The 26,872-nt window shown below is 40.0% G+C and overlaps 1 protein-coding gene across 1 annotated transcript in view; it reads left to right on the plus strand.

Annotated features, from left to right (window-relative positions):
- Positions 1-26,872, plus strand: part of grip2b (glutamate receptor interacting protein 2b) — a 338,124-nt gene that overhangs the window by 291,521 nt on the left and 19,731 nt on the right. The window contains exons 3-12 of the mRNA XM_046075485.1: positions 10,691-10,826; positions 11,014-11,159; positions 13,121-13,207; positions 13,711-13,786; positions 17,302-17,447; positions 17,889-18,036; positions 19,327-19,496; positions 24,091-24,246; positions 24,421-24,573; positions 24,661-24,847. Coding sequence (XP_045931441.1) covers positions 10,691-10,826; positions 11,014-11,159; positions 13,121-13,207; positions 13,711-13,786; positions 17,302-17,447; positions 17,889-18,036; positions 19,327-19,496; positions 24,091-24,246; positions 24,421-24,573; positions 24,661-24,847 — 1,405 coding nt within the window. The remainder of the gene's footprint in view (positions 1-10,690; positions 10,827-11,013; positions 11,160-13,120; positions 13,208-13,710; positions 13,787-17,301; positions 17,448-17,888; positions 18,037-19,326; positions 19,497-24,090; positions 24,247-24,420; positions 24,574-24,660; positions 24,848-26,872) is intronic.

The following is a 26,872-nucleotide window of genomic DNA, read 5'->3' on the forward strand; positions in this document are numbered from 1 at the left end:
AGTAATAGGAACAAAGCAGTTGTGGCCCAGCGGGTGGTACTGGACACAAACAACGTGCGTAGCATGGAAAACACAGCAATTAAACAAGACACGGCGTTCTTTAAATATCCCTTTGAGCTTTTAAACAGAAATTCACCACATGAAGCTTGTACAAGTTATAATAACAAAGTTATAGAACTATCTGCTGCCAAGGCCAGCACACAGTAAATACAGTTTAGCAGTTTTATTATTTACTTCAGAGATGAGCAGTGACCAAAACAACCACCAAAACACTCAGGTATAGAAAAGACAAAGCTCTAAACTAGGCTTCTAATTCCAAAAACAGGAGTAAATGGTGAAAACAAAAAGGGCTTCTCACTCCTATTCATTGCTAGCAGCTGGCACAATATAGCTACAACAAAGAAAATTGCTACATAGCAAACAAAATGAAAAAAAACAAGGTTGTTGTAAGACAATAATCAGAATGACTAAGGTAAACTACTTACTGTGTGTTCACTACACAGGTTCACTTACAATCTAAGTCTACTCGCAACAGTTCTACATACAATGAACACAGACAAAACACACAGAACACAGGCTCAGGTTGGGAATGGCAGAGAGAGAGAAGAGTTCCTGTCAGTGGGGCTTAAGATGGGTGCTGTCATTCAGGTACCCAATCAGGAGGCTCCAATCAGCTCTACAGGACCAATACAGTGTGCCCACCTGTTCTCCATTACCTGCATACACTTACACACACTCTAAGGGAGAACAGCTGACAGTGCAGGGAGAGATAAATAAACAACAATATATGACCCCAGGGTCATAACAGTAGCTTGAGAAGGTAGAAAACGGAGGTGATCTTCTGAGTTAAGCATTGAGTTTATCCGTCTTCTTCTGCAGGCATGAAGCGTTATCTTGCGTATAACAGTTTCCTTAGGGATTCAAAATTGTGTTGGTACCAAAAAGAAAAAATAATAGAGGTAGAAAAAAGAAGAAAACAGAGTGCTCATTCAGTGAGTGAAGTCTGTGTTCAGGAACAAAGAAAGTTCAGCGCTGAGAAAATTGCGTCTCCTATCACCGCTTGCCCAGTTGTGGAAAGACCAGGTTTGTTTTACCTCCTTACAGTCCCGTGAAGAACTGGGAACGGAAGAGAGGGTTTGGAGGTGTTTGGTTTTATACCTGCCTCCACAAAATGGCTGTATTTCCTGGGATTACTCCACCCCCTAAAAGCTTCAGCCAATACAAACCTTTGGTTTGGTTTTAAAACTACAGGTTCACAGGTAGATGTGGATTAACTGACCAGGGGTCGTCTGGGCTTTTCAATGTTCTCTGACCCCCTTTGTGTAGACAAGCCGCATGGCCATGCTTTGGGGAATTCAGCAGGCCGGGGTCAGGCCTGTAGGATGTCACAAGGCCCATTATTTATTCCACCAGACTGTGAGGCCCAACATAATTATTCAGTAAAACCATGTTATTGGCCACTGACAGATAACATTGAAAATATAAGCCGTGTGACATTGTCACTGTTACTGGACCACAGTCTATTAAAAAACACATAAAAGATAAAGTTGGCATAAGCATTTTAAACCATTAATTCTCTCTGTGATTATGTATCATCGCCAAAACTGCCTGGCAGCAATAATATCTGGCCTGCGGCCAAATTATGGTGCTTTGATAGTGGCAAAAATTAAATACTTTGATAGCGGTGCTGAAATAGATCTCAGTCATGACAGCAACAGTTACTCACATAATCACTTACTCTTTAGTGGTTTTGCCTGCAAAATAAAAGCGCAAAAACGTTTTTTGTAGCAATGCTTTATATCGAGTTGAATTGAGAGCTTTTATTTTGAAAAATTCTGAACAATATTAAAAAGAGTCTGGAGCCTGCTTGACTACCTCTGAAAGAGCCATCAGATAATGTGATCCCCCTAAATGTCCTCTGCCTGGAGATACTGGGGAATGAAAAGGCGCCCGTAGGTTGATGGATGCTGATCAATAGCCGGAACACACACACTGCAGCACATGCTTTTTTGTGAGCATGTGAAATAGTCGCTTCATAATGAATTTGTTGAAGAGGGAAAAAAATATTCTCCCAATGTGGGATTCAACTTACAACCTTCTGGGTGAGTCTTGTGCTTTACCAACTAAGCTAACCAAATACCATAACACGCAGTTTAAAGAGTTTTATTATGCTCATTTTCAGGTTTATAATCTTATTTAGGGGTTGTACCAGAACAGGTTTACATGGTTTAATTTAAAAAAAACACCATATTTTTGGTCATACTGCACATTACTGCAGCTCCTCTTTTCACCCTTTGTTGAAGACTTTGTTTTAGCTTTGGAGTGAGACATCTTGTCTCTAAATGATCTTTGTTGGGAGCTGCACATGCGCAGTTCCTAGTTAAGGACTAGGGGAGAGCCGGCACGATTGAAACGCGGGACGAATGAAACACAGCGATTTTCTCGGAGCCCATACAAGTATGATATGCCAAACTACCTCAGCACATACAGTCCACAGTGCCTAACAGAACAGGGAAAAATCAGGTGGATACGTCACACTTTCACGGAGTTATACGAAAGAAGCTGTTTTCAATCACAGAAAGTAAATTCACTCAAGCGATCTTTTTTTTTTGAATGAGGAGTTGTGTTTGTTGTTCCATGTGCCATGGTCATGATCACATAAAAGATTAGTTAGTAGTTTAACAAATCCTGAAGTTTTGAATGTCAAAGTTTTACAGTTTAGAAGCTAGTGAAGTTTAAACGTCAAGAGTCACTGTCGGGACGATTGACGTTGTTTCATTCGTCCCGAACACGCAGCCATTCTACCTTATTTAGATACGGCGGGAGGGGGGCAGAGCCCACTAGGCTGCAGGCTGGACCACCAGGATGTTCACAGCCAAATAACAGGATCTTCACAGTAGACCAGGAAAACAGGCTGCAGATGTACATAAAAAGGGCAGCCGATATCTGATCCAAATGTGCATTAGCTGTTAGATTTTCTAGTTAGCTATAGCTAAGTTGTATTTATACTATTTTTTATTAAGAAAAAGGACATAATGAGTTTGCAATTACATATTAAGAAGGGTAGTGTCAAGCTTTCTAAATAAAAACAAGAATAACATAAACTATTTAAATGTATGTACGTTGTGTTTCTTCCGTCCCACCCCTGTGTTTCATCCGTCCCGCACAGTAGGGACGAATGAAACAATGCGCACCTTTCCTTCAAAGTGATATTATACTGAAGTTGTTCCACATTTTAGTTGTGAGTTGTTGATGACAACAACAAATGATTTCTGTCTGTAACGTTATATTTTAAAATGACATATATCTGAAAAGTGTTTCATTGGTCCCGGCTCTCCCCTACTAGCTAATCAGAAGCAGAGAAGGGCGGGCCAATGAGAAGCCAGTAAACACGGCTTTGGAGACTAGAGCAAGAGTTTCAGAGTGGTAAGTTATTAATCTGTAACTAATGTATTTTCCATCCATAAAGTTTTAACTGAGCTCTGTCTCTACATCACAGTAACAACTTTATGTCCATTGACTGCTTGGAGGGTAGGGAGAGGAGAGGTGTGTTGCAGCTCAGTGCTTTTCCACCGGTGTTTTTAAAGGTGTGTTGGACTAGCTGCTTTGCAAGCATTATATAAGGGCATTTAGCTTTCATCCCTGTGACCTCACGGGGATGAAAGGGAAGCGGCTAAACTACAAATGAGCGGTTTTCATTCAGTTCAGAGCAGAGTTTTCTGTGGGAGATGGGAACTCTCTTTGGGCTGGACTTTGGGCTTTTTCAATTTGCAAACCTATTACATGCATAAAAAAAGGTGTATATAACTCACTAAAGGAGAGGGAAAAAGCTAAAAAGCACAATACCACCTCTTTAAAAATTATGTACAATAATCTCACAATCCCACCATCTAATGGATAAAAAAAATTGCTCTGATGCAATACTTATTTGCCAACACCTGCTGTTTATTACAGCTTTTCACAATTAGACACAAAAAGACACATTTCTTGAAACCTTCATCCATTTTCTCGAAACACAAAACCTAATCTTTAAACTACATTCACTAAACCCTGATCACTCTTCTGGCAAAATCAAACAATCGCCTCAAAACATAAACACAGCCAGTCAATATGTAAAACACTACAGAGCATTATTTAGACACTGCATCAAAAAACTGAGAACACAGCGTCAGAGATTTTCCCTAGTAGATGAATTTTGCTCATAGACCTTCCACCACCGGGCAGAGAAACATTCCTCTATTGGACTGAAGTAAGGGCTGTATGCAGGGGTGGACTGGCCATTGTGGCATTCGGGAGCCATCCCGATCGGCTGGTCCATTTCAGGCCGAACCGGCCAGGGGTCAGGAGTTTTTATTTTTCAGTTTCTGTTTTACTTTATGATCCGCGACTGCCCCGCCGGCCAGTCCGCTACAGCGAACGCTGTCTGTGTGTCTGACTGGGCCAAACCAATACTTTCAATATGGAGGGGGTGTACGAGCGGCCCCTCCCAACTTGGACCGATCTTCATTTTAACGAAATCTGATTGGCTCAACAGGGCCGATCAAAGAAGTTTACTTTCCATTTGGAGCTTAATCTACAAACGTTTTGTCGGGGCTGAAGTCAGCGCTGGGTTGTCTGATAGGCTCAACAGAGACGGTAACAAATAAGAATTAAGATTAAAAAATGTTGCCAAAAGAGGCAGCTAAATGAGCCAAATTAACCGAGGAATCTCTGTATGTCTTTATGTATATTAGCTGTGGAGGTGATGCACAGGGACAGGGTGATGATGACCCCAGTCATGTTGATGAGGAGGGAGAGAAGGGACAGGAGGAGCGGCAGGAGGAGGAGGAGAAGGAGCACAGGGAAGAGAAGCAGCAGGAGGAGAAGGTAAATGAAACCAGACAAAACAGTGAAAGGTACAGGGCAGTGTGTTTTTAGAATTAGAGAATGGATTATTGTCATATTTATTACTGATGTTCTTCTCTGTATATGTAACTGTACAATCAGTAAAAGCAGAGGGTCCAGCACAGGGGAAGCTGAGCCAGGGAGAGGCCTACTCAGAGATAAAGATGAGGGATTTGATTTTTATGCACACACATACACACTGCTCTATTTTATGGGAATGTATTGTAGTTTTGAGTATATTTAAAGAGGTGGTATTATGATCATTTTTAAGTTCAAAATCCTATTTAGGGGTTGTACCAGAACAGGTTTACATGGTTTAATTTTCAAAAAACGCCATATTTCTTGTTATACTGCACATTGCTGCAGCTCCTCTTTCACCCTGTGTTGAAGGTTTTGTTGGGAGTTTGCACATGCGCAGTTCCTAGTTAAGGAATACTAGCCCATCAGAAGCAGGGAAGGGCAGGTCAGCGGAAGGCCGGTAAACAGCTTCGATTCAGCTGTAGGCTACATGTTGCCGACCAGGTTGGCAATTTGGACTGGAGCAAGAGTTTCAGAGTGGTGAGTTATTAATCTGTAACAAAAGTATCTTTCATCCATAAAGTTTTAACTGAGCTCTGTCTCTACATCACAGGAACAACTTTATGTCCATTGACTGCTTGGAGGGTAGCTAGTGTTTGGAAGGGAGAGGAGAGGTGTGTGCTGCAGCTCACTGTTTTTCCACTGGTGTTTTTGAGGGCGTGTCGGACTAGTCGCTCAGCGAACATTATGACACCTATTTTCATTGTGACGTCAATAGAAAGGGAAGTAAAGGCTGGACTACAAACGAGCTGTTTTCAGGCAATTCAGAGCAGTTTCTTGGAAGATGGGAACTCCCTTTGGGCTGGACTTTGGGCTTTTTCACTTTGCAAACCTAGTACATGCACAAACAGATATATAACTCAATAAAGGAGAGGGAAAAAGCCAAAAACCATAATACCATTTCAGTGTTCAGTAGTATTTTAGCCCTCTGACTGACTCAGGCTTGCCTGACCTGGTCTTGTTCAGTGCAGAGATGCCTTGCTTAGACAAATTGAAGAGGCAATGTCATCCTGAAGTTTCTTGAAGGTCTTCAGCATAATCTGATTCGCTGTATACAACAAATTATATTAAATATGTATTAAAATAACTGCAAAAAATATTTATGCCGCCCCCAAAAGGGCGCTCGCATAAAAGGCCTCTCTGTCTCAGAGTCCCGGGGAGAATTTCAGTCCCAGTACATCCCTGGCTGTATGGTTGAAGGTAAACATTAATGAATCACTGGTTGCTAGTTAATGTTGAACCACTTGCTTAGTGGGACACCACAGTCAAAGCTGACATTGTACCATAGACAGGATGTACTGCCGGCTGATGATCCAGCTGCTCTGACTCAAACACAAAATTTCAAAGACCTCCTAGAAAAGGAAGACAATGGTTCAGTGTTAAATGGCCTCAAGGTAGAATGACAGTAGAGAACCTGTCCCTTACTTATAGCTTGGTTAAAGGGTGAAATTGCCACTATGCTGGCCAGGGACTTGACCACATATTGGTTTGATCACATCATTGACCTGTTGCAGCCAGAACAGTCTGGAGCTCAACGCTCTGATGACAGTGGAGATGGTCATGAACTTCAAAAAGTGCCCTGCCTCATCCTTCCCCATCATCCTGTGTGACTCCCCAGTCACCACCGTGGACTCCTTCCACTTCCTGGGCACCATCATCTCCCAGGACCTCAAGAGGGAACTGAACATCACCTCCATCATCAAAAAGGCCCAGCAGAGGATGTACTTCTTGCGCCAGTTGAAGAAGTTCAGCCTGCCAAAGACAGCGATGGTGCACTTCTACGCCGCCATCATTGAGTCTATCCTCTCTTCCTCCATCACCATCTGGTACGCTGCTGCCTCGTATCATTCGCAGAGAAGGCGATTGGCTGCAATCTTCCATCTCTTCAGGACCGGTACACCTCCAGGACTCTGAGGCGAGCAGGAAAGATTGCCGCTGACCCCTCCCACCGTGGACACAAACTGTTTCAGTCACTCCCCTCTGGCAGGAGGTTGTGGTCCATCATGACCAAAACCTCTCACCAAAAAAACAGCTTCTACCCTTCTGCAGCTAGCTTCATTTACAAGGCCCACACCATTGTACATACCCGGTATATTGCACATATTTGTTGTTTGTTGTTAATCGTTATTCTTCTATTTTTCATATTTTTGTCAATCTATCCCATATTTATATATTTCTACATTTATTTATGTCAACTGTATATTTGTCTATGTGTAGCACCTTATCTTCAAAACAAATTCCTCGTACGTGTAAAAACTACTTGGCAATAAAAGCTTTTCTGATTCTGATTATAGAAGCAAGTGTGCAGAATTATGAGTTGTGTGTAAAGATGACAGCTTTGTTGTGTTTACCTTTTGCCGCGTGTATTTACCATTTTGCTATACCATGTGAGTGAGAATGTATTTAGAGTTTTGCAAAAAGAGTGGATGAGATTTGCAAAAAGTGTCTTAACTACCTGAACTTGTTTAAGGTTTGCCAAAAGAGTGACTGATTCGACAAATGTATTTAGGCCATTGAGCATTTGGTTCAGAGAATGGCGCAACATGGCAACATCCATGTTAGGTGGACCTGCGATTATGTGCTCATTCTAAGGTAATAAAACCATAACAGTTTATTATGTAAGGTCTTCATATACCACTGAAAACATAGTTATGTATATTATATTGCATTTCCGTCAATAGACCGGGCGGCTGTGGCTCAGGAGGTAGAGCGGGTTGGCCGTTAATCGGAAGGTTCAATCCCTGGCTCCCCCTGGTTGCGTGTCGAAGTGTCCTTGGGCAAGATACTGAACCCCGAATTGCCCCTGGCGGCTATTCCGCTATGTATGAATGTGTGTGACTGGTGAATGCAGATGTAGTGTAAAAGCACTTTGAGTGGTCGAAAAGACTAGAAAGGCGCTATACAAGTACGGAGCATTTACAGACCCTCAGAAATATTACACACTTCACCTTGAAAAGGTGATGAAATTGCATGTTTAACCTTCTGTAGACATGAGTTAACATGATCTTTACCATAATCCACATGCTTAATGTAACATAAAAAACAAACCCACATCCTACCCATTGGGCACTCTAGTTTTGTCCTACGATTTTAGGTTGTAGGAATAGGCCTACAATATTTCTGCCATTTACACTGTCACTTAGGTGCACTAGCCTTGGAATTTAAAAACCTACCATTGTAACTTAATTCAACATTTTGTGGCTCCAGAGGGGGCTGCTCAAAGTCTGATAAAGTGATGAAACTTGAGTCAGACTCAGTTGGGGCTGCAGTAGTTTGAAAATTAAAAAAACAACAACTGAGGTATGGAGTTGAAAAGAAGTTAGCTTAACAGACCTCTGTAGCCATCTCATCATCTCCGTTTGAGGCTAGTGGCAACTGGTATAACACACTCATATCTCCAATAAATTATTGGTGGGGGGTTGCATTGTGAGTAATGTAGGCAATGGCATTTGACAAGGAAAAAGACTGGGTATAACTTTTCCTTTAACTTACTGTATTTGGGCCGTTACCGCAGCTGCCATTACCACAGCCTAAACCTTCCTATAATCCTAAACTTCTATCCAAATCTCTCTGTGAAATAATTTCCTTTGTCATTCTATCCTTGAGAGGACATTTAAAGAAATGCAAGCTCACATGGTCTCTGTCAATGCCTGTATCATACATACTATGATCACTGTAGAAACAGAAGAACATAGTCTTGATGCCTTTCCATTGTTAATTATTGCTGAAACTAGTCTTTCATCATGAACCTTTGTCATGAACTCTTAACTTCTAAGCCGCAAAAGCATGAATGTGAACTCTCCTGCTCTGTAGCGTTTTTCCCAAGTCAACCCATTAAGTTGTTTACCTCATCTAGCCTTGACTCAGCCCACAAATAGCTGGGTCGCTGCAGTTAGAAAATAGGTTACATATAATTTTTCTGGATATTGTGATGCCTTTGCTTATACAGTTGTTTAATTAAGTGTTTCGGGACTATATCACTGTACAATGGTTTTTGTCGTCCTATTGAAATAAGTAAGAGGGGTCAACCGTTCCTTGATCCTCATTAGCACAGTCCACAGAGAATCCCCTTCAGTAGGTTCGGTGGAGGGTTTTAGTTTCAAACAAGTTACTTCCATGTTTTAAAGTATGTAAATAGTCCAAAGCCCTTAAAAAAAACACTAACACCTGCTTGCATTTAGCTTTTGTCTTTAGTGTAAAAGGGTACAATCAATCAACATTTACTCCTGGGTATTTATCATCCCCAGCTCCAATCGGCACACGAGTAGACACGCTAATTTTCGCCCCTTTTCCCGACCCTCTCATTCATCTGTTTTTATCTGCAGATGTCTATAAATGTCTCATCTATAATGTTTATAGTATTAGCATCTATAAGCTGTGACTCTATCCATGCTGTGATGTCTTTCAGAGCACACGAACACCGTAAACGCACCTGGCACCTGCCCAGCACGGAGCTATTAACCCGAAACACTGTGGCTACATCTTGTTTTTACATCTATGTATACGGGTTTCACACAGCAGCCAATCCGCCCTCACGCTTAAGCCCTGAACCTTCACTGACCCAGTTGACATAACCTGGTAAGGGCTTGAGTGCGAGATGAGAAAGAGGCTGCAAGGGCAGGAAATAGTATAATGGAACAGCACTTTGCAAAATATCATGTTCCCTTGACAACTTCAAAACATGGTATGTACAGGGCCAAGGCACTGAAGGGATAGACTATCGGATTTGAACGTATTAGAGGCTCTTGCCCTACAGAGTGAACCAGAGGTAATTTTCAAATAATCAGTGTACTTTTGTTTGCATCAAAACAGCAACATTCACTTAAATGTACACGTCTTTTTTCTTGTAGTTGCTCCTTCCATGTTTGTTCACCTTTTTCTTAACGCTGGCTTCCCCTAGTTAGCCTGTGTTTAACGTCACAACGCTTTGAACTGTGGCTAATTCCCTCAGGCAAAGTCTGCAGAGATGCAGACTTACGGAAAGTGTGCATAAAAGGCTCAAAAAGTCTGAGAGAGAGCCCTCGTGGACGTACCGGGAACGCGCCTCAGAGTCTGTGAGTCCGTGAGTGTTGAGATTGGGATTCAGCCAATGACCTCCGTAACATTGTCATGGCCTCCATGCTGCTTTCTACTGTTTACTAACTCTGTTTTCCAGGGTGGTTGTGACGTTGAACACGACACATTAGAAACAAACTGAAAAGGCAAACTCGTCTTCTGGCAAAGGAGTCAATCACCAATTTTTAGTTGGTTTACCCGTGTTTAAAAAAAACCAGCATATATGCGCTTATTTTGGTAAAAAGGGCTGAATTTCTCATACATATACATAGTGTGCTATGTCTAATGAACAATGAAACAATGATGCTATGCTATTCTCATTACCTGATGCTTATCTTATCTTTTGCTTATCTTCACATTTACATTTTAGTCATTTCAGCTGACTGTCTTATAATGAGCAGACAGGGGATCAGTATCTCACTCAAGGACAAAGCAGCAAATGTCTTTTGACTTATCTTTCTTGTATCTTGGCCTCCCTTTAATCCAGGAATCAGAATGGACAGAGGGCAGCCACTAACCATTTATCTCTGTATTTTGTGTGTTTGAGTGTGTGTGTATATGTCTGTGTACACATCTTTATGTGTATGTGTGTTTGTGTGTGTGGGTACGTCCTTCTCTTTCCCTGTTTTGTGTGTGTGTATTTGTCTTTATGTGTATGTGTGTTTTTGGTTAGAAGCTCTGCGGGGGGTGACTATGGTGGAGCTGGTGAAGAAAGAAGGCAGCACACTGGGCCTTACCATCTCAGGAGGAACCGACAAGGATGGGAAACCGCGGGTATCCAACCTACGGCCTGGAGGACTGGCAGCCAGGTGGGTGCAACACTCGCAAAGAAGAAGAGGAAGAATAAATACATTCAGACTATTCTGTAATTAAACATAATAACACAATAATGAGAGGAAAAATAGAAACTTAGTGCACTTGTCTTAAAGATCACTGGCCACATTTTCAAAACAATGCACATCTGCATTTACATGCTTCGATTCCTTTTCTGTGCAGGAGTGACCAGTTAAATGTCGGTGACTACATAAAGTCGGTGAACGGCATCAATCTGACCAAACTGCGGCATGAAGAGATAATCAGCTTACTGAAGAATGTAGGAGAGAGGGTTCTGCTGGAGGTGGAGTATGAACTGCCCCCTACAGGTACATATTAGTTTAATTACACACTTTCACAGGGTTTTTAGGGCCATAAATGAATAGCTCCAGTGAGGTCATGTCCAGTCCGACATTATCACTGTGTGAATAATACATATTGGCAGGCAAGGAGGACGATATTAGACAATTCTGCAAAACCCTGGAATACATTTAACAATAATGTTTTTTTAAACATCTAATACCAATGTTGTTAAAATTCGATGACTACAAGATGGATAAAGCTGGGTAAAGATTATAGTTCTGGCAAATAAACTATAATAAGTTATGATGAGAACCAACACAGCAGGGTTCCGGGCTGCATAGGGCTGCAGCAAAAAAGTAAAACCAAACAAATAAAATACTATAAAACAGGGTTGTCAAATGCAATACAGTAATGCACAAAGGATGGGAACTCTGTCATTCTACTGTTTACCTGGTGATCATAAGAATAAAAGAATATATTATTGTTGCTGTGATAACTTTCAAATATTCTGTGTCATAGTATCATAAACTGCTGTGCAGGGTTTTCTCATCTGAGAACACTTTAAACTCATGCACCCATTCCTCAGTTAATTGCATTGTATCCCTTGTACTTGTAGCAACACGCCCACACTATCTCAGCTCCTTGCATTATTTTAATGCTGTGCCATTTTCAGTCTGTATGCCTGTTAATACAAAGCATGTGGCAATCTGTCACGGTTTGCTGTGTGGTTGAGCAGGTTGGAGGACCCAAATGCAGGACACAGAGCTGGTTCAGTTGATAAGGTTTATTCACAAAACAAAAAGCGAGCACACTTGCAGAGAGAGAGAGTCCAAGTAATCCAAAAGGTAAATAATCTAAAAAGGAAACACAGTAATCCAACAGAAAAATCCAACAGGGCACAGGATCCAGAACAGGCAGGGCAGGACACGGAACAGAGCACAACAAACTACACACAACAGAGACAGAAACAGAGATAGAGCAAGCTACAATGACCGGACACAGACTAAAGAAACAAGCAAGCATTTCTACACAGGGACTAACGAGCAGGGCGGGAGCAACACCGGTAACAGAGATGAGAATAATGAAACACAGGCAGGCAGAGAGACAGCAGGGGAAAACAGACAGACACTAACAGGTTGCAAAACACAAGGCAAGGTTGCCCAAGTAACTGAGAAACACAGGCAACTCCATAAGACAGAACAGACTAAGATAACTGAACAGAACAGGCTAACACACATTGATCATAACCAAATGAATAATGAAACCGGCAGGGAACAAAAATTGACATCTGACAGACAGACAGAAACCAAGCATGATAACAGGGAAACTAATAACAATCACCAGGCAGAAACAGAATCAAACAAGAACTAAAGCAGGCACAGATTATATCAAAATAAGACAGAACAGATCAGAGTAATGAATATAACAAACTAAACAAGACCACAAGCAGACAGAATGAGACCAAAATACAACAATACTAAATAACAGAAACGGTGGATAACTAAACAGATCAGACAGGCAGTGTGACACAGTAAGAATTTGAGCTATCTGACTGAAGCACCAATAGTTTTATTTTATTATACTGCATTTTAAGATTATAGAATAATATAATATAATAATATAAGAGATCACATGCATCCTTAATTAAGACCCACACTCCATACTGTGTACCTATTGGGATCCAGGTGCAATTCACTGCAGTGTTGTAACTGTAAAGCAAATATTCATCATATCATTATATTAATATTATATTAAGTGATTATCCATACTATATTAAATGGTTATGCTCCGTTACCATTATGTCAAATTTAACAAAATTCAAATGAACAAAACTTTAATTGATTGATTGATACTTGGTAAAGGAGCCACAGAAGCAAATGATTTTTGTTATATTTTATATTTAGAGTACTCTTTCACTAAAATTAATAAATTACATTATCTCTCTTTCTCTCCCTCTCTTCCTTTCTACATTTCCTCCTTCTCAAAGCACCAGACAGCACCTCAGGGGTTATATCAAAGACAATCGACATCTGTTTGCACAAAGAGGGGAGCAGCTTTGGTTTCGTCATGAGAGGTAACCATCAGTGTGTGTTTAGATAACTATATAAATAGTTATGATTGACATGGCACCATGCTGTAAAAAAATATTTCTGTTGAAATCATCAAATGAAGCTGTGTAAGTAGGAAAAAGATGAGACCATTCATGCAATATGGCACACTTAAACAATTAATGATTAACAGGAAGGCTACGGTGACTTAAATGTTTAATTTCATTTAGTACAAACTGTCCATGCTTTACATTTCTGCTGAACACTTCTGAAAGATACACTAACCATTTAAATTGATTCGCTGCCTTCCAGGAAGCAGACTCTTTAACTTCAGATGTCAGGGTTTTATTAAATGAGAGTTTCAACAATCCCATTTGGAAACTGTGCTACAATGGATACATCTTTTTGAGTAAAATACAAAATAAATCCTCACTGTGATGGATTACCTATCTAAAGCAAGTTTCTGTAACTGAAGGTTTGTAGTCATATGAGTCCATGTGATCAACTTTAACCTATACTCTTTTTGCAGGTGGTACCCACGAAGACTGGCACAAGTCACGTCCCCTAGTGGTCACCTATGTCAGGCCAGGAGGTCCTGCAGACAGGTAGCACTGACTGCACCCTCATGCAACCATAAACCCATATATGCTGCACTGCAGCCACATATGCAAAGGTGTCACACACATGCATACTAACAGAAACATTTCCACACACATGCAGTGTGCGAGACATATCCAAGCAAACATAGAAACACATATACAGTCAAAGTCAGAGAGAGGGATCACGTATGTCTTTTAGTGGTGAAAAGGGCAATGACTTCCAAAAAAAGTCTATGAAAAATAAAAGCCAGATGAACACTGGCCTCTAATGAATTTTAAAACAGCAGCAAAGCTCGGCCAGTTAGAGTCGGAGAGATTGTTCTGTGCCTTCATGCAAAAAAACCCCAAGGATGAAGGTGTCATTTCCTGTGACCATCACTGGTATGTTGACAGTTATGTGTTACTCATAGCAGTGGCGGCATGAATCATCTCATATCCCTTTAATGTTGTCATCATGCATCTGTCTCAGTCTTCATGTTTAAGTAATAATCCATGACATTTTCATATAAATGTCAGCTTTACAACAGTTTAACTGATGTAAGGCAGCAGTGATTCAACCTTCTGTAGATATCCAGTGCATGAATTCTTACACTTTTACACAGTTCAAAATCCTCCTGGATAGAATAAGTTACTATGATGCAAAAAGGTGTGTATATAGCTTGTGTGGTGGATTTAACATACAGAGAAATTAGTGCCATCTAGAGAAATACAAACCTCATATTCTTAGGCAAAAAGTTGACAGCCTGCAAAATGCAGTAACATTAGCTCCAATGCTGAACACAGGTTGTAGACACAGGAAGAAATAAGTAAATTCTATTATGCAATTAAATATTAAAAATACAAACATTTAGTGGGGATCCCAGGTGGTAGGCATGAACACAGACTGGCTTCTTCCACTTCCTGTTTGATGAGTATAATAGGCCATATGAAGTTGCTGGAAACCCAAAGAAGGTACCTTTTTTGTAATCAATGCAACAATGACCACGGAATGTCATTAATTAATTTAAAAACAAGCTGAGTCATGAAATACAATTAATAATGCAGGATGAAAACCACCATAAGAATTAACTTAACCCAACATCATAAAAAACATACAGGCAAGTGACAAATTCAAGGAAGAACATGAATGAAGGCACATGAATTTGCAGACACAAGGGCTCACTGAATTGGTTGAGTAGGAAAATTACATATATCATGGAGTGACATGTGACACTGCTCCCCTCCACCATCATCAAAACAAATATGGGAGTTATATGTTTATACCTCTAGTAAAGTTCAACAGACTAGGATAATCTATTACAAGTTTTTTTATTCCTTTTTCACCCATCTGTATTACTATTACACAAATCTCGAATAAAGTTTAAACAGCATACTTTACTAATTTTATTTCAGCCAAGAAAGGCAAATAAGGCAACTCCCTTCTCTGATCACTCAGCAGCTTCAATCAGTTAACATCAGACTTTAGAACTGGAGATGCTATTTTTATTCTCGTGGCAACTATCTGTGAAATAATTGCATGCAGCAATAAAGTAGGACACATGCAGACTAACTGCATGAAACATAGCAGTTATGTTTCTACTGAATAAGTGAATGAATACTTGTCAGCGATCTTTGACAGATCTTTAGGGCTTATGGAAATACTGTTTTTTAAAAATTGATTGCAGATCAACCTGAATTGTTTTTACATTAGGCATGGCCTTATTCTAGTTGATCCTCCATAGGTGCACACATAGATTGACAGACTGGGACAAGACCAAGATTAAATTCTATCTTACTGTTGAGTTATTTTGCCCTGAAGCTCATTTAACACCATTCTAAAGAAAATCATCTCCAAAATGTGGGTCAGTCCAGGGGAAACGAATGAGATATTCATGCTGCATTATATTCCATTTATATGCCAATTGGAGAAGACTTAATCCACAGCACCATACAGTCCCAGGAGTGCCTTCATTTCTGGCATTACCCAGTGAGAATTAAAGTGCCAACTCTGAAAGTGTTAGAGAGCCATCTGGTTTTATCAATAGAAGAAATAGAAAGAAAAGACACATAGAGCCTCCAGGTCTGAAAGCAGGCTAAATGTCAGGGAAGCCTTCAAGACTTTATTTAACCTTTCACCACTTACACAGTTAAATCAACCTCTAACTCCTGAAATAACAGCTGAGTGGTGTAAATTTTTTATGTATTTTTTGTGTGTGGAAAACTCATCAAACAGACATCAGCTTTTGGTGTTCCTCAAAATAGGAGTGTAACAAGATATTCAAAATATGACCAGAGTCCAATGAACATGTTTGTTTGGAGTATGTTTTTTTATTTATTGGTGAAAGGTACTATCACTATTGTCCACCGGTTTCTCAGGTGAATTCAAGGGCAGACCTTTTTGTTTCAGTTTTGTAGAAATCAAATTGTTAAAAAGATCAAGTTGTTAAAAAGCTCCTGGCCTGTCAGCATCATACTTTACAACTTCAGCCTGGTATAATGACAGCTCTGTATTACTCACGCTCTGGTATCATGCATAAAGCATCTATCTGCTCTTTAATGCAGCCCTCTGCATGAAAAAATCCAAATGCTGCCTATCCATTTTTAGAGAAATAAATAATTGCCTGAAATGTGCCACTGAGTGCCTCTAGAATGCTAAACATTCATTCTTTGAAAGTGTTTTTGTCAACCAGGGATTTTTTGAAAATTACCATGATTTAAATGAAACCAGATCACATGACATGATGTTTAATCTTGATATTTTGAACACTGGGAAGCACAGAAGTATCTGTCATCTGTCATGCTATTGCTGTTTCCACTGAGTTTGTCCTCCATTTAAACTCGAGGAGAAATTATTCTTTCAGTCAGTCTCAGACAGATGAGAGGCGAGAAGAAAAGAGGAAAAGACAGAGAGCAGTTGAGGTAGGAGAAGATACATGGAACAAGTAGGACAGCAACAAAATAAGTAAGATGAAGAAGTAAGAGAGATAAACAAAAGAAAACAATGTTTGGAAGTAAGGATTCAAGAAAAGAAGAAATTAAGAGAGGAAATAGATGGTTTTTCAGAAAGAGAAAAAAGGAAAAGAGGAAGGGACAGAAAGTGCAGATGATTAGAAACGGAATTGTTGAAAAGTGTTGCTTTTTCTTGCCATGATTGAAATTGTTTTTTTGTAGTTCAAGATGGTTTTGTCATTTTTTGTCAGTGTATGTTGTGTCATATAGTGCAACAATGGCCTTTACCCAAGAATACAAAGGGATTGCATTAATACAAGAGGAAATTAATTAGTTAAAGGTGTTTTCAAGAAGAGAACAAATTGATGACTTGAGTTAGAGAAAGTAAAAGATGAAATGATACAGGAGGTAAAGAGAAATATAAAATTTGAATTTTCAGACTCTTTACAGACTTGATTGTTTGTTCTTAGGTTTTTTGTCTCCATTTTTTTTGTTGACTGTGTTTCTGTCTTCTCATCTCTTCTCTAATCACTGCATTTTATCATCTGATGTTGCCTTTTTGTGTGTGTGTGTGTGTGTGTGTGTGTGTTCAGAGAGGGCACCCTGCGTCCTGGTGACCGTCTCCTTAGTGTGGATGGTGTACCGCTGCACAACGCCAACCACAGCGAGGCCCTCAGCATGTTGGCTCAGTGTGGCCAGGAAGCTCTGTTCCAGATAGAGTACGATGTCACTATCATGGGTGAGATTACACACACACACACACACACACACACACACACACACACACACACCAGACTCAGACATGAATTAAAGCTTGGGGCGAACGTTGCTAGACTACTAAAATGCCACTGAAATTAAAAATTGAATGTTGTGTTTTTTTGTTGATGTGTTGGCATTTTCTGCTGCCACAGGCTGAGCTCTGCTTTTTTTCTTTGTAAAACTGCTCAATTTGAGTTACCCAGAATCCATTGCAAAGAATCCCCTGGTTATCACATCTGGTGGTTGTTGCTTTCAAGGGCATTTTTGCCCCAAGCTCAGCTGCTAGGCTACTTACTGTAATGTTGGCCATACAGAAATTGAAATATATGCTGCTATGTCGCTGTTTTTTCATATGCACAGAAGCATCAGATCACAGTAGAGAGCAAAATTATTAAAATGAAAAACAATTTTCCCCAATCAGACACAGTAACGAACGCCTCCGGTCCACTACTAGTGGAAATTGCCAAGTCGCCAGGAGCAATGCTGGGTATCACACTGACTTCAGCCAATCATCGAAACAAGCAGGTTATTGTCATCGACCGGGTTAAGCCTGGCAGCGTGGTGGACAGGTAAACACACACACTCTTACACATGCTGTTTGCACACATGGACCACGCGGTCTAAGGTAAATTGACTCTATGGACTGTTTTTTTTTTTTTTTTCTGGGTCTCACCTCTCAGGCTCTTGTGGCATTATTCATCCTCAGAGGAAGACCTGCAGATATTACTCAGGACTAAAAGAAAAATATAAAACCCTATTGATTCTTAGATGACAATGTGTAATTATTATATTCTTGTAAAGCCAAACTGGAATTGACCATCAAGCAGAGGTAAGGTAGTACAGGATAGTGCTATTTTTAGGAAAGATGCATATGTTGCAAATATAATTAATATGATGCAATGAAAGTAAATGTGATTAAAAGTAGTGTTACTGTATATGTGTTGTTAGACCATAATTATGTAAAGCACAATAATCAAGGTGATGTGTTATTTGCTAGATTGATATAAATGTCTATGAATGCAAGAAATAGCATTTACATTCATTCAGTTTTTTGGTTGAACATCCACTGACATAATGTCCCTTCCCACTTATGAAACCAAACCTATTCAGTTGGTTGGTTCAGCTTTATTGGCATGAATGTGTAACAACAATATTGCCAAAGCATCATACATACAACATAAGAACAGTCAATATATATATATATATATATATATATATATTAAAAATAAAATAAATAAATAAAACAGTAAGCGTGTGTGTGTGTGTGTGTGTGTGTGTGTGTGTGTTAAAAAAATAAAATAAATAAATAAAACCGTAAGCGTGTGTGTGTTTGTTATATTCAAGTTGCATATGTGTGCGATATATTCTCTCCCTATCTCTAAGACATCCATAGACACACACACACACAGACACACACACATAGGCTGTGTCCAGCCATACAACTAACACAGACAGTAGGAGACAGGATATTTCCCTGAGCCTCAGTCTGGCTATGAAGTATACATAATGCACTTGAACTGTGCATTTCAGTGCTGTGAGTCCTGAAACTAGCTCTAAAATGACCCCAACTGAACAGGTTGACATTGGAGGTCCACGTTCTGTCTCTAATCTGTCCCACATGGTTGCAAATTTAAACCACAGTATGAAATGCAGAGACACCAGGTTGACCAGCTCTGCAGCATGCTGTTCTTAACTTATCAGGCTAACGTGTATAGCGTACGTACGGTTTTCAAACACAGCAAAAACAAAGCATAGTATTTCTGAAACAGCTTAGAAATCATTTGTACTCTATTTCTGTCTCCTGAGATGTGTTGTGGTAAGATTCCTTCCTTATTCTCCCTGTCTCTGTGTATCACCAGATGTGGAGCATTGCATGCTGGAGATCATCTGCTGTCCATAGACGGGACATCTACAGAACACTGTACGGTCCTGGAGGCAACACAGCTATTAGCAAGCACAACAGAACTGGTGAAATTAGAAATACTCCCCTCCCATCAAACGAGGCTAACTGGGAAACAGCATGACACAGGTGGGTCTACCAAAAATTATTTCTTTGGGTGATTTTGCCTTTATAGGACAGCCAAAGAGAGACAGGCAAAGCAGGAAAGACAGAGGGGATCACATGCAGCAAATGAGCCACAGGCTGCAGTAAAGACTCATAGCGTTTGTAAATGATGTGTGTGATTCACTGTCGAAATGATTTTCTTAGATTTCTAATATATTGCAGTATGACTGGCTAAACCACTATTATATACATTATAGTGACAGGGGAAACTGTTATTGAGATTTACTGCCAATTTATTTCTCAGCTTGGACAGCAATTTTTCTTGAAGTGTCTTTTAAACATTTACTTTACTGTTACTTATCTTTACTAAAGTGAAGTGTTATTCTAGGATTATTTCTGTTTATTATTTCCTCCATGGAGGAGACATCCATATTGTCTTGTGGTTGCCAGCTGTGTGACAGTAAGCAGATCAATGTGATGCAGAACTTACATGAATACACTTAATTAAACGAAACAAGAAAACAAAGTCTCATCATGGCATGAATTTTAAAAAATGCAATAATTATCCTTCAATCACTCATGAACACATTCTTTTATCCTGCTATTTTATATTGTCTACACTGTTGTCAACCAGATGGTGTGTGTTTAGGTATGTGCCAAATTCAAATCATGTTTTTCTTTTACACCTTGTGTTGTCCTCCAGCTGTTAACTCTGTTTGATCATGTTATGTCAGATATGTGATGACACAGCTGTGAAGTAAATACATTTTACTCTTGTTTGCTACTAAAGTGATTTAGAGGTCAGGTGTGTGTGTGTGTGTGTGTGTGTGTGTGTGTGTGTGTGTGCGTGTTTGGAAGAGAGAGAGAGCGAGGGAGAAACAGAGAAAATATTATTTCTTTATATTTTTGTATTTGTGTGTATGTAAGTGTGTCTGTGCCTGGTCTTGAAGTTAATGAGTATAATAATCTCTTGATGAGATTGAAGCTTTTGGCTGTCAGTCTGGTTTTCACAGCCAGCCCTAGACCACCACAGGCTCTGTGTGTGTGTGTGTTTGTGTCTACATGTCTGGTTTGCTCACAGTGGGGTCTGTAGCCACCAAAGTTTATAGTTCTATTCACAGCCTGCTTCTTATTAACCTTTTAATCAATTTAATCTTTTTAGCCACTGGAGGTTTTAAATGACAGTTCTGTTAAGATGTTGTTTAAGAGAAAATATATTCATGTCATTCAGCTGAAAAATAAGTATTGCTAATGCAGAACACAGTAGCTGCACAAACATTAAAACAACAACTAAGGGAAGTCATTGCTACCGTATATAGAATGTGAATATATGAAGTCTGCCTGAGATGTTATGTTGTGTGGTGCTCGTGACATTTCTTCTTAACAATTAGCGAACTGCGTTAGGTCTGTGAATAAAAATCTTTGTTGGATTTAGGTGATAAAAATGGGGACACTGGATGTTGTGAGCAAGTTAAACAAAGGTGAACTATTACTGTACTTATCAGAGAGCAAGAGCTCTTTGTAATGAAGTGAATGAAAGACACTGAATATTCCTAGCTTTGGATGGCAATGTTTGCAGTACTCAGCATAACAATTGCTAGCACTAGTAAAAAAACAAGTTAAGACTATGTATTTAAATTCCTGAGCTTCATGTCATTACACCTTCCTCAGCAGTTATTTTAGATAAACGGAGACCCAGAATTAGGGCAAATTAAAAACTAGCAACAAAGATTTTGGTAGGATTTAGCCACAATTAAGTCGCCTAACGCAAATTTAGCAGATCAGAGAGGGGAAAAAATTCCACTCATCCCAGTGTCTTTCTGCACGCCATCTTCTCTCGCAGAACAACAATTGTGGAATATTTGGCTGCAACAGCAACTTTGAGCTTAATTAGTTGTAGGAGTATTTCTTCACCCGTAGCCAAGCGATGGCTTTTCATCTGCGGGAGAATTAGTGCCAGTGGATTTATAGGGGAAACGCTGATTCCAACGGCTGCTTTATTATCCCAGGTTAATGCTTCACAGCTGAGGGGTTTAAGTGTGACAAGAGTGCACACCCATACAGAGGCATGTGTGCACACATAGAAATACATGGCTGGATGCAGTGTGTACACAAGTTCACTCACATGTAGAACCCGTGATAAAGCTGCCTGTAATGTAGTCACTTAAGTCAGACAAACGTGAATTATTTTTCCTGGTTGTTGGGAAAAATCTGTTTGTGTGTTTCTTAATGATGCCTTGTTCTTTGACCTGATTAGAGACTCGTGAGAGAGGTTGAGAAAGGCGGAATTAAAAAATAGGCTGATAGACACGAAATAAAAGACCAATTCTAGAAATTCTAGACTGAAATAGACTAAAACCTGGGCCTCAGATTTACTATCTATCTATAGAATTCGTGTGGGGTGAGTGTTTCATCTCAGCATGAAAAGGGCAGGAAGAGAGAAAGTTGAAAAGAGAAGTGACGAATGAATGAGAACTGAGTGACAGGGAGTGTAAAGGCAGGATGCTATTTAATTAAAGTCATTACACCTCTCTTGCATGTTGTCAGACACTGCTTACAGCCTGACACCTCCTCTCCTCTCCTCCTCCTCTTCTCGTATTTTGTTTCATCTCTGTCCCTTTTATCCTCTATTCCTCTTCCTCTTGTCTTCCTTTTTTCTCCATCTCCACTTCTTCCTGCTTTTCAATTCTATACATCCCTCTTGTCTCCCTTTATCTACTCATCTCATCTTTTCTTTTTTCCTCTTCCCTCTTTTCCTCCTACCATTAAATTGCATTCTATTCTAATCAATGTTGAAGTGACAAAAGAACAATAAAGTTCATTTTAAGAAAGTACTAGAAGCTACACGTGTTAACGGACCGCACACACACTCAGAAGGTCGGCATCTCATCTCGCATCTCCTTCATTTGTCTCTACGAAGCAAAATTAATATGTTCATTCTTCTAATCACGATTGTGTAGCCGCCTTTGTGTGTATATGCATGCATTTGTGTGTGTTGAACACAGCTCATTAGGACACTGATGGCCTTGCAGGAGACCTTGTGGCCAGCCTGCCGCTGCTTTATTAATAGACTGATTAAAAGTTTTGCAGTTGTGTGTGTATGTGTGTGTATGAATTTGATTGTGTTTCAGGGTGTGGTGTGGTGTTTTTCCAGTTTAGATTATGTTGGTGAGTCTGGACATAAGTTTATCTACACACACTATTCACTTCTTCTGTGTGTATATATGTATATTTACTTATGTAAGTTGTGTAAGTGAGCATAAGTGTGTATGTGCGTTGTCTCTGGACACTTTACTTTCACTCAGGAAGGATTAGACAGGAAAATTTTTCTCAGATCTCACCCTGAGGCCGCCCAATACTTATGCTCCTCAGACCTCCCGCCAACACAGCGGTTTAGATAAGAAGACTCACACGTCAGGGAAACAAAAGCTCTGCTGGATGGATGTGGCAGCACAGGCCAGCTTAGGATCAACGTCACAGTTGAGCTAAGTCTGTGTAGTGAGGAATTACACATGAAGCTGTGTGGGTTGTGAGACTTGAGCCTTGATCGTATGCTGATGCTCTCAGTGGGAGTTTCCCAAGAAGAGGTTCTCCCCAACATCTGATGAAGAGTGACTATTAACCAGTCCACCTGCATGTCTGCATTTTTAATCAGGCAAATCTAATTAAGTGACAATAGAATGAGCTAGAATGATCCTAGCTCCATGATACCTTTCTTGAATTATGGGCAGCTTCCAGTTATTCCTTTCAGTGAACTGGTGTCTGCAAGATGTGTGGTATGTTTGTTGTCTTCCCTTTTCTTAGAGATTTTGAGGAAATTAATGAAGAGGGAACACAGCCTGTCACATCTTAAATAATATAATCATACCAGGGATTGGTGCATGACCTGATGAAGTTGCATCAGATAACATATAGTAGCATATTTAGCTACTTTATTGAGTCTGTTGCTTTCAATGGTAAATTGCTGAACAATCTGAAAAGTTCTGAGCCTTATCAGTACCCCCTTAGTAATGAGGTCAGGCGCATTTTATTAAAGGAGGTGGAACAGAGCCATGTCCATCTCAAAACATGTACAGTATAGTGCCAAGTCAGAGTTCCCATCACATACAGGCTAATGGTGAGCTAACTTAGTTTGTTATTGCTGTCCCAGGCACTTCTTCTGGTTGTCATCCAATCCCTCACTAATAGAAGACAGAGATATGATCACGTTATTACATATAAAAGAAAAGTTTGACATTTTAAGAAAGAAGTGTCTTTGCTTTCTTGCCGGGAGTTAGATGAAAAAATTGACACCACTCACATCTGATGCTATTAGCAAACTGTCTTAGCTTAGTACAAAGACCAGAAACAGGGGCAAACTTCCGCCCAAGATAACAAAATGAAGCTACCAGCACAGTAAGGTACAAATAAGCATAGCAAGCTTCAACACGTTTGGTAGACTTAAAAGATTCACACACTGAATGTTTGTTTGTTTACAAACCATGCACCTATAAAGTTGTAATAACTGTAGAGTGTTAGATATGTTAACACATGTTAAGGGATGGGGTAAGCTTCTAGGGAATTAATGTAAGTCAAAACCCTGTCCTCACAAGTAACAAATCATTTGTGTGTGTTCCAGTGAAGGTTCAGAAGTCTGATCACCCCCACTCCTGGGACCCCTGTGTGAACTACTGTCATCCTCCAAACTCCACCCTCTGTAACACAAGCTCCACCCTCAACAAGTCGTGGACAGCCTCAAATAATAACACTATCAACAGCCTCGACTACTGCAAGTGTAAGAACAGACACAGTGACAAGACAAATGTGTCTGTCTGTCAGGCTTTCTTTCTTTCTAAATTACGTCTTTCTTTCTTTTTTGCAATACATGGACACAAAGATAGGGATTGAGGAATAAATGAAGTAAGGGAACAATGGACATCATCTTTCTTTTCTCTCTCTTTTTTTGTAGCTCTGGTATCTGCCAGTTTCTCTCCCGGCTCTACGACTACATCGGGCCCAAGTAGCCAGAGCTCCAGCACCTTGCCCAGGCCTACAGTTCCCATGAGTCCACGTAACTCGCTGCTCAAACGACGGCAGAGGAAGAAAGAGCACAAAAGCTCCTGTAAGCTCTGTCTGTCTGTCTGTACAATAATAAAATTGTTGTGAAGGGAAAAAAATCCATCTCACATGTGTATCTGTGTGTGTTTAGTGTCCCTGGCATCCAGTTCAGTGGGCCCTGGTGGTCAGGTAGTTCATGTAGAGACCAGTGAGATCATCCTAACAGGTGACCCCCTCAACGGCTTTGGTGTCCAGCTGCAGGGAGGAATATTTGCCACCGAAACACTGTCTGCACCCCCACTTATCCGATTCATAGAGCCCGACAGCTCTGCAGAGAGGTGAGCAAACACATTCACACCTGGAAAAACTGCACATGACATTTTTATGTTATTATTTTTATGTATAGCCTTTCCACCTGGCTCAAAGGAAGACTGAAGAGAGGAAGCTTAGTAGATTACTAAAATTGCAAAGATTATAAATAGTACTGTTAAAATCACAGAACCTGAAATCACACTGATGTACAATATTCTGCTTGAATACTGTAGTGTACTACTAGGAACGACAGTGTAGTAACTTGTATGTGTTTTATTTGTAAATGCTGTAACAGCATATTTGTGTGTGTGTGATAAGCAAGATGTTGTAGAACAGCTAAACGGATGCCTTTGTGTATGAGGACATATGCTGACTTTAATGCTGCATTAGCAGCTTTACTTAGCCGTACTGTGTATTTGAATGTTAGTGTTTGTGCGTATGTGTGTTTGTGAGACTGATGTATTAACAGCTGTGCTTGGCTGTGTGTGATGTGTGGGAGTATGAACATTTTTAAACATTAACTGTATGTGCATGAATGTAGGTGGAGTTTGTGTGTGTTCACAATCCTGTGTGTTTGCGTTTTTTGATGTTCTTTATTTCACACATATGTGTTCGCAACTTCATTTAAGTGTCTCTGTATGAATTCTCAGTTGTGTCTGCTGTGTGTGTGTGTGTGTGTGTGTGTGTGTACAGATTGACATTGTTGTATTAACAGCTTCTCTAAGTGCTGGGTGTGTTTCTGCACCCAGAGGCCACACTCCCTTCTCCATTAGCGCCCACGCTAACAACACTAATTAGTTAGTTTCCCCTCACCCACGCTGGAGGAATCGATAAGTACCTTCCTTCGCACTTGACAGGGTGAATCCAAATAACCCCTTCACACTACCCTGAATTACACTTAAACACAACTTACAGTCTTTAAAACCTAAACTATCTTGTACCCCGATGACCAGCGAGGACATCCTCTTTTAAGGTTTTAACCTGCAGTTTTCCTGGATTAGAGCTGCTGGAAGTTGTTCTATAAATGCTATTTAGTACAATTTTATACGTGTATATTGTAGTAGTCTCCATAAAACAGTACTACTCATTACAAATTTTAATTCTAATGTTTTATTCAAAACAAGTTAATTATACTGCACTCGTTGCTGTTTTCATTTGGCCCATTTGCCCCACAATGAATATGGTGTAGTGTAATATTACTAAACCAGCAGTGAGCCACTGATCATTTGCATTCTAATTCTAACTGCCAATAGTTGCTGTGTATACCAAAAACCACCAGGAGGCATAACGGCATAATTGCCTTCCACTTTTACTGTAAAACTGCCAGCACTACAACACAGATGCGGAAACTCAGACTTGCAGTTCTGATGATGCAAGACAAACCAAGAGCCATATCTAGTGTAAATACTTTGTAAGACACAGATGAGTGAAGGACAGAATAAAAGAAATTAAGAGTAGAGGATAAGATGAACTAGTACAACAGTTGGGAGGGAGAGGGACTTTAAAAGTTTATTCTTCAAACTGTACATAATGAAAGAATGGAAGACAAATTAGACCAAGAAAGGAAAGAAGTAGAGAGAGATATTTACTTGTAAGAAAAAATGGGAAATAGAGGTGACAGTGAGACAGGGACGATAGTCTTGGCAGGCCGTTTAATCCTCAGTAGATCATAATGAAGATGTCTGACTGTGTATTAATACAGGTCACCCACTCCTGGCTTAATAGAGGATATATCAACTGTGTGTGTGCGTGTGTGTGTGTCACATTCAGACTGCCCTGCAAATTCAAAGGGCAGTAACTGCATAAAGCCTAGTTTAAGTGAGACAAATCACTTCATCTAAATTTTCTCCAGTCAGAATTCAGATCAGAACTACTGTAATAATTTTGTAGCATTTAATAATATGGCTGTTATTTCAGTTCAGTGTACGAATTCTAAACCACGGCCATGATATTTGACCCTTGAGCCATACGAAAAGAAAAGCTGCTGCAGTTAGAAGCACATTGTTCACTTGTTCCCATTATTCATTATAGCACTGAGGGCTCTCAGTGGG

This window comes from Micropterus dolomieu, linkage group LG18 (genome assembly GCF_021292245.1).
Source record: "Micropterus dolomieu isolate WLL.071019.BEF.003 ecotype Adirondacks linkage group LG18, ASM2129224v1, whole genome shotgun sequence".
In the NCBI taxonomy this organism is placed as follows: Eukaryota; Metazoa; Chordata; class Actinopteri; order Centrarchiformes; family Centrarchidae; genus Micropterus; species Micropterus dolomieu.